At 32.1% G+C, this 8751-nt stretch overlaps 1 protein-coding gene across 1 annotated transcript; it reads left to right on the top strand.

Annotated features, from left to right (window-relative positions):
* Positions 1–4384: 4384 nt before the first annotated feature.
* LOC145034086 (WAT1-related protein At4g08300-like) lies at positions 4385–7152 on the top strand. The gene is made up of 7 exons (XM_078982489.1): positions 4385–4658; positions 4983–5045; positions 5562–5678; positions 5894–6125; positions 6322–6480; positions 6563–6714; positions 6936–7152. Exons 1-7 carry the CDS (start codon positions 4462–4464, stop codon positions 7072–7074), a joined length of 1059 nt encoding a protein of 352 aa, XP_078838615.1. The 5' UTR covers positions 4385–4461; the 3' UTR covers positions 7075–7152.
* Positions 7153–8751: the final 1599 nt, after the last annotated feature.

Below are 8751 nucleotides of genomic sequence, written 5' to 3'. Positions count from 1 at the left end.
ATCCTTTCTCTCCATAATTCATCCTATCAAGTTGCTTTGGTGAAGGCAACCCAAAAGGACCATGCACCATCGGGTCAAGTACATACCAAAATAGTTATGGACTTAGACATTAATCCAACAAACTATGGATTAGGAGAGGTTTAGAGAGAAATGAGAGAGAGAGAGAGAGAAGGGTTAAGGTGTGAGGAAAAGTAGTGAACTTCGCATGTTATCTATAGGAAGCCTCATCCTCGGTACGCTGGGGGTTCCTCGAAGGTACGTTGCGCGTTCCCTTTATGCTACACGTACAAGGGCTACACTATGCATATGAGGGGGCACGTGTTGCGATCAGAAGCGAGTCCACAGGGAGCAAGAATAGGGTGTGATTTGGCCACGTCACCCATCCTCGTAACAACTCATTCCCGACTCAAAATTATGTACCTTTCACATACTAGCTCTCTTTTCGACGCTCTTTATAATCATGCGTAGGTGGTGACTTAATCTAAAACTTTCGTTTAGACTATATCGGCTAAATTTGACTTTAGTTTTAAAGTTATATTTTAACAAGCCTGTATAGGCAAAGTCTGTTAAAAATTCATAACTTTGTCATCTGATGTCCGTTTTCGTCTGTATTTTTATCGTCGAGCTCTTATTAACGATATATTCGATTATCATTTAGATTGTGTTGGGTAAAGTCGGTCGATCTAAAATTCGAATTCTAGGTTGTGCACTACTATACTAAATCTTGGAAAAATCATAACTTTCTCATACGAAGTCAGATTTGGACGTTCTTTTTATGCACTTTCTTAGTTTAACGTATACTATGATTTTTGTTTAGATCGCTAAGGCTATAAAGTACTTTATCGAAAACTTACTTCTTACGTCATTCCGGTTTTGTCGTGAAACTTTGATATTTCATAACTTCTTCGTTATAATTCGGATTTCGGCGTTCTTTATATCTCCGGAATCTCTGTCATGCCTACTTCAACTTTTTTCATAGATATTAGGTCTATCTAATATTTTATTTTTGATGCTTATTTTTGTAATTATTTTATTACATCGTTAATAGCAAGTATAATGCACATAAAACCACATAATTCACATAATACTCAAGTAATTCCTCTTTATTACTTCAAAATTGGTTACAATTGTTGACACTAACTATTATATTATAATAATCATGATTAGCTCGAAACACAAGCGTTACAATAATAGACTCCAATTCTCGTTTCTCTAATCATTGACTGTATTTGAAAATCAAAACCATTTACCACTTTAGATTCTGTAAATGGGTTCCTTTTAGTCATTGAAGCTTTGAAGTTTTTTTGATCTCATTAATGAAGGGGCCGTAAACATTTGAGGTGCCGAGAAAGGTCCAGTTGCTTTCGGGTTGTGGGAAAGATCACCTCTTGGTGTTAGTGTGTGCCCAAAATCGAAATTGAAATTTAAATTATGTGTACCTAGAAAGGGAATTGAAAATGATTTATCCTAAAATTTGTCCAGAAACTTGAGGAGTTTGTGGAAAAAATCTAGAAACATGAAGTCATTATGCTTGGGGTGTGTGTCAAGAATCCAGAAATTTGATGGGTTTGGTCACGTGTGTCTGTGTGTTTACGAATTTAGACAAACAAAAAAAACTCAAATTTGTGTTTCTTCAAGAAAATCAATTTTTCATGTTTTACAATTCATCGAGGTGTTTTACTTTTACCAATTTATGCATAATCGATTTTCCGTATGTATGTACGAGTGATTTACATGTATTTGAAAGAAGTTCTAGTTATGGGGAGAGAGAGAGAGAGAGAGAGAGAGGCCCAAATTAATTAATTATTTTCTTTTTCATTTAAATTAAATAGAAAAAAAACATTAAAAAATATATATCAAACGGACATTATAGTCATTTCAGTTTACCGAGAGATCAAAAACGTAACGAAACTAACCCAAAACGACCATAAAACCAAAAAAGTCGAGGTTTAGACTAAAACTCAAATATATATATATATATATATATATATATATATATATATATATATATATATATATATATATATATATATATATATATATATATATATATATATATATATATATATATATATATATATATATATACCAAACCATTTTTGCAGTTTTATGTTGGTGATTGATTGCACATACAGTAGAAATTTAGTTTTCAAAGATATTGCATTTTTTTAAAACTAATTTAGAGATGACTTTTAAGCGTTGTTAAATTTCTATTGCTAACCCTTGGCTAATGCTGAAAATCTTGTGATAGGTAAGCCACAGGAGGCCATCTGTGAGTATTCCATGTATTCCATGAGAGAAATTAAATATCCTTCTACCATTTGTTGTTACTTTTCCTCCTACCATATCAAATGTTGACAAGTGGATTAAATGATTATTAATTTCATTAAATGTTTAATTAAATGTGATACATGTCAACATTTGATATGGTAGGAAGAAAAATAAGAACAAATGGTAGGAGGAAATTTAATTTCTCATTCCATAAATCATAACTGATTCGTCCACTTAACTTCGAAAATGGGGTATTACATTTTGTGGAAAATGAAGGATAATGTTTGTTGCTAAAATCTGTGTCTCTTTAGTGAAAGTTTAGTAGGGATATCAATGGAAGCAAACGGAACGAAGAGTGCATCCCGTATCCTCGCTCCCGAAATTTCTCCGTTCGCCCCGCCGAATCCCCTTTTAAAAGTATCCTACATATTTTGCAGAATTGGACGTTCCCCCTTTTAAAATGCAAATAAAATGTTCAATTTTAATATATCTAAAGAGTACTATAAGGGGACAAACTTTTTTAAAAGTATTATTTGCACCTAATGCAAAGCGACGTCATATATAGAAACAAATCCACCAATCACGGCCATTCAAAAGATCGCACTATCGCTCATGTAAAAAGGGACAAAATAATAATAATAATAATAATAATAATAATAATAATAATAATAATATTATGTTGGCGGTTTTAATTTCTTCTTTTTACCATTTAACTTTTCGATTTTACACGTAGAGAGATTAGAAAAAAAGAAACATACATGTATTTTCCATTTGCTTAGCTTGTTAATTATTATACCATCTGGTATCGTGATGACGAGTAAAGTCGTGGTCTACGTGCCCACAAAAGTTCATTGTGAACACTATCTCGGCATTTTGTGGTCGGCCGTGGTCTTGCTCAATTGTGCATCAGACGACGAACGTAAACGGCCAATAGGGAAAGAGGAGGAATAGGGCATACCTTGGGTTCTGCGATTTGAGGGAAAGAGAAGATCAAAACTTTTAGAAATTATCAGTTTCAGTCCTAAGATTTACGCATATTAACAAAACTTGCCATATTTTATTGTATTTTTGTTTTAAAAAAAATTTAAAAAATGATGTGAAGTGGGGTTTAGTGGTGGATATCTCATACATTTAGTGATGACGATTTGATGCCCACCAATATAGTGGTTAGCAGTGGATTTTACGGATCACCTTACATGTAAAAAGATTGACAACATTTTAGAACTATTTTCACTAATAAAGATGAAAAACTTATTTACGTCTTTTGTAGAAATAAGATATCAAAAACCACCCATATATCTAACTTTATTCCACTTTTCCATTATTATTATTATTATTATTATTATTATTATTATTATTATTATTACTATTATTATTATTATTATTATTATTATTATTATTATTATTAGTTGTTATGTTTGTTTCTTTTACATATATCAATCTTAGGGCATACACAGTTCATTAATATCTAAAAAATTTAATGAATTGTTAGCATTTTATTTTTCATTCAATTATATTTTTTAAAATCCATATTTCATTAAATCTTATAAAGTTCGACGGATTTCCATATCATCCTCATTTATCTATAAACATAATTATGAATTTAAAATTAATGTATAATATTTCGATTAATATAATATTTTATCAAAATTAGTATTTATTAGCTTTGTAAGGGATATATTTCTTTTACAATGGGCTTTTATTTTTAAATATCACGATATATCTATTTATTTGAAAATTTTTGACATCTAAAAATATGATATATTAAATAATATAATGGTTCATTTTATTTGTGGTTTAATTAAAAATAATATAGAAATCAAATATAAAAATAATAATAAAATATAAAAAAAATTAAATCAATTGAAATGATCATACAACTCTCGCATTCAATGATGATGACCCACATTTCATTCAACTTCTATTGAATCTTAATAATTTTTTGCTCAACCCCTATTAAACACTCATTCACATTGTGGATGTTCTTAGTTTCAATTGTGGATGCTATTAGTTTGAGTTATATCCAATATTGCATGTCAAAGACTACAATATTATCATATTCTATCACAACAAGAACCCATGATGTCATGATAACCCTCAACTTTATTTGCATTATTTGTACAAATGCAGCAGTCATATCAAATCAGAGATACATAAGAAGTTGGTAGCGATCATTTTATAGATATTCCCATGGAGCCAGCCGCTAGCCATCATTATTGGCGTTTCAAGCCCCACATATTGATGGTTCTATGTCAACTTGGGTACACGTTTCTCTACTTCATAACAGAGGCCTCATTCAAGAATGGCATGAATCCGCATGTCTATGTAACTTATCGGCATATTGTTGCTGGTTTTGTTATGTTCCCTTTTGCCTATTTTCTTGAAAGGTAAAAGTCAATGTTAGCATGCATGTTTGTATCATTATATATCACTTTTTAGGACATAGCTGGTTGGACATAACCGGATTGAATTGGACTCAATTAGATAGGAAAAACTTTATAAGCGATAATCTTGAAGATAAAGATGAAGGTATTAACGTCTTTTCCTATTCTAGGTGTTCTAACTTTTTGGATGTGACAAAAATTGTAATTTTATTATATTCCATTGTCCAAAAAGGAATACATAATTTCGTGTCCTGCATTACATAACAAACTGTGCCATAAGAGACTGAAATAAACCAACCCAGTTTGATGGCTTCTTGTTTATTGCAGAGATAAGAGGCCAAAAATGACATTGGTTATATTTTTGGAGATTTTCCTTCTCTCTTTTTTAGGGTAAGCTCGGCTCAAACTGATCAGCAACATATTTGGATTAATCGCTTATTTTTATTTCTTGGACTACGAATTAAACCAAAACAGACCAAAAAACACAGAGACATAGTCGAAAGAACTTACCTACATTTTTTATTATTAAAGAAACTGAAGTATCATAGTCACTTTGATTTTCTTGATTAAACCAAAACTAAGTACATCAGAGTATTTTAATCACGTCGTCTTCAAAATATACATATTTTCTCAGTTGTTTAATGTTTTAAGATTCTTTTAGTGAACTTTTTGCTATCAATCTGTATAAACTTTTTACTATATTATATATTGAGTAATTCAACAAATTATATAATTTCTTCATTCTTGGAGTTTGACTTCAACAACTTGATGTATTCAGTTCAAATGCTAGTCATCGCTTTATACAACAAAAAACCGAAAAAAAAAAAGAAAAAACTAAAAACATCGAAAACCCAAAAATTGATTCTGTTGAACAAAAAGATGTTACGTATCCTGTATTAATCGCAGGGTGACATTGACCCTTAATATGTACTTCACAAGCCTTCGATGCACCTCCCCAACGCTCGTTGCATCAATGGTCAACACCATTGCTTGCCTAACATTTATCATTGCAGTTATACTAAGGTACGTAACATCGGTTGCATTTATTACATCACACAAGTCTTGATAGGATCATAGGACACAATAAAATGGAGAGAAAAACCACGTCCCACGTTTTTTGTTGGAAAAAATATTGCAATATTTTTTGTCCCATATATTGATGTCAATGTGGTCCCGGTATAAATGTCAAAAGCAGTAAAATCTTTTTTGTTATCCTATCGAGCCATGTGTTCATGTAGGTTGGAAGTTGTTGATCTCCAAAACCCTCGAGGAATCGCAAAAGTAGTTGGAACCCTAGTTTCATTGGCTGGTGTAATGACCATGACTTTGTACAAGGGGCCCATTATGCCGAGCCTCGGTCATTCTGCCATCCATTTTACACAAACCACAGTGATTCAAGAAAATTGGTTAAAGGGTTCGGTTCTTACAGTCGCCAGCTGTCTAACGTGGTCTATATGGTACATAATGCAGGTTTCTATGTTATCTTCGCTCCTCTTTATTTATTTAGCTTTGATTTGTCCCCGATAGAAGTGTTATATTGGTAAGGAAGGTGACAATCCATGAGAGATTGATGCCATATTCTTCAACGTGACACCAGTTTAATTTATCGATTCTTAACTCTTTACAACTAGGCTATGACACTTTATTTTTGTGGTAAATTGTAAAGGCATATACACTGAAAAGATATCCTGCACAACTTTCACTTACGACATGGATGAGCTTTCTTGGAGGAGCACAATCGGCAGTTTTCACATCGATGATAGAACATAAAGGAGTTGCTTGGAGAATTGGGTTTGATATTGATCTATGGTCAACGATATATGGAGTATTCACTTGAACATGATTTAATCAAGTTTCGATTTAGATTTAATGATTGAAATATAGGAAACTTACTATGCATATTGCAGGGCATAGTTGTCTCTGGTTTAATTGTGTACATGCAACTTTGGTGCACCAAAGAAAAAGGGCCGGTTTTTGTGACAATGTTTAATCCACTTTCAACGTTGTTAGTGGCAGTTTTGGCGTACTTTGTTGTTGATGAGAAACTTTACACTGGCAGGTAAATAAGACAACACAAACATATTGTTATGTTTGACATGCATTGAGCTTGATGTCAATGAGATAAAATTGCAAAATTATGTCTCTAAAATAGGTGGAAGGAGGGACAAAGACCCACTCTTGAATCTTGATATTTCACTGTGGATCTTTCATCTATATAAAGAACTTAATACCTTTCACACCTCATAAAAAAGTTTATATATTGTTTGTTGGATTTTGCAGCATAGTAGGGGGAACGGTTGTTATAAGTGGTTTATACATGCTACTATGGGGAAAGGAAGGTGACAAAGAAGAGCAAGTTTCGACAATCGAACATCAATATATAACACATGAAGTAGACCAAGAAGACCCGAAGAAGTGAAAGGATTTCGACTTATTAGAAAAAGACGTACTTTTCACTACTTTTATTTATTAGATGATAAGAAACATAAACAAAAGGGATAAAATAATGAAAGGGTTTTATAATATTCTCTCTAAACATAAATTTCTTACATCAAACTACTATCATGTCTCTAGAAATCAAAACAACAAAAGTACTCAAAGAAAAAAAAAATACAATTCATTTACAAATTACAATGAGAGATTGGACATAACACTATGCAACTAGACAAGCTCTATAAGGTTAGTTTCAATGAAGAAAATAAGGCGCACATTTACATATTTGTTACATAAAAAGCGACCGAAATCAGGCTTAATATACTAACATATATAATCATCTTTATGATTGTATTGTACGAATACTTGATACCCGAACACTTTTCCTCATAGTATAATTCTGTAACCCAAAATGGAACTTAATGAGATGGTTTATATATCTTTTTTTTGAACAACTAACACACACCCACTAAATCCTACTTTTAAACTACTTATTTTGTTCACCATAGAACTTGAACCCTCAATCTTTTGGGGAGTACACACAGTACAAGAAAAGTCTATTTTTGTGGCCACCTAAAATTTGTTCACTAACATCATCATTTAGTGGTAAGATATTAGGTCGTCACACAGTTTAGATAGTACTACAAGTTTAATACATCTTGGGTGTCGCTTACATAACTGTCCTTTTTAAGCTTGTGATTAGTTTACCAAGTAGGTGGAAATAGAATTTATATTTTATAATCAATGAACCATTATAAATTCAAGCATATTTTAACTTTGAGGGTCAATCACTTTATTTAAGGGGCCACTACTATATTTTTCTAATTTTTTTTGGATAAACAGGCATAATAATGAATTTGGAGCAAAGTATTTAAAGGATATCTGTAATTGGAGTATCCCTTACAAGGATATCATAAAAGACCAAAAACACAAACCTAGGGTTCATGAAAGGAAAGCATTTTTGGGTCTATAATAATAAGTCACTACTAGAACATGAGGGGTTTTGCTACAAAAAAATAGGTACGGAATTTTTTCGTAGGTAATTACCTACATAATACATACATAATGAGATGTCAGGTATTACGTTGTAATTACCTACGAGATAAATACGGAATAGCAACATAAGTAAATCAATGGGTATTTGGTATGTAATTAGCAAAAGAATAGCTACGAACTATCAATAGAAGAGAATAGCTACGAAATTGCGATGGATTTATTATTATTATTATTATTATTATTATTATTATTATATATATTAAAAATGTGTATTCTTAGCTACATAATTTGGGTTGTCTTTTTTCAAAATTCCCCCTTCTATTATGCTCTTCTTGCGCTTATATTATGTTGATGTTGTCGCCACAAACAGTCTAGATATGGATATTTATCTGCATTGTAACTAATACGTGTCATTTTTTTATTCCTTCTTCCATTGTAACCGATACACGTCCTTCCCACCGCCTCCACTACTTCCTACTCCTAACACGGTGTCCTCCACCATTTCTATTCCCCAATAACATTACTCCACCACATCTCGCACCACCAATGCCTCGATACCTGAATACTAGATGCGTTCAAGCTGTGTTCGTCAATTGTGCTTCCCACCCCACCGCTTCTTTTCTGTTTCTTCATCGAATTCTTTTGTTTCCTTCATTCACCGCCGTTC

This window comes from Lactuca saligna, chromosome 3 (genome assembly GCF_052625555.1).
Source record: "Lactuca saligna cultivar CGN05327 chromosome 3, ASM5262555v1, whole genome shotgun sequence".
Taxonomy (NCBI): Eukaryota; Viridiplantae; Streptophyta; class Magnoliopsida; order Asterales; family Asteraceae; genus Lactuca; species Lactuca saligna.
This window is presented reverse-complemented; position numbering and strand designations above follow the sequence as displayed.

Bases quoted from the DNA above. Each gene is read 5' to 3' on its own strand.
- LOC145034086 (XM_078982489.1), top strand. From the start codon at position 4,462: ATGGAGCCAGCCGCTAGCCATCATTATTGGCGTTTCAAGCCCCACATA. The intron at 5,046-5,561 runs GTAAGCTCGGCT...TATTAATCGCAG, and splicing joins TTCCTTCTCTCTTTTTTAGG to GGTGACATTGACCCTTAATA. The intron at 6,126-6,321 runs GTTTCTATGTTA...TAAATTGTAAAG, and splicing joins CTATATGGTACATAATGCAG to GCATATACACTGAAAAGATA.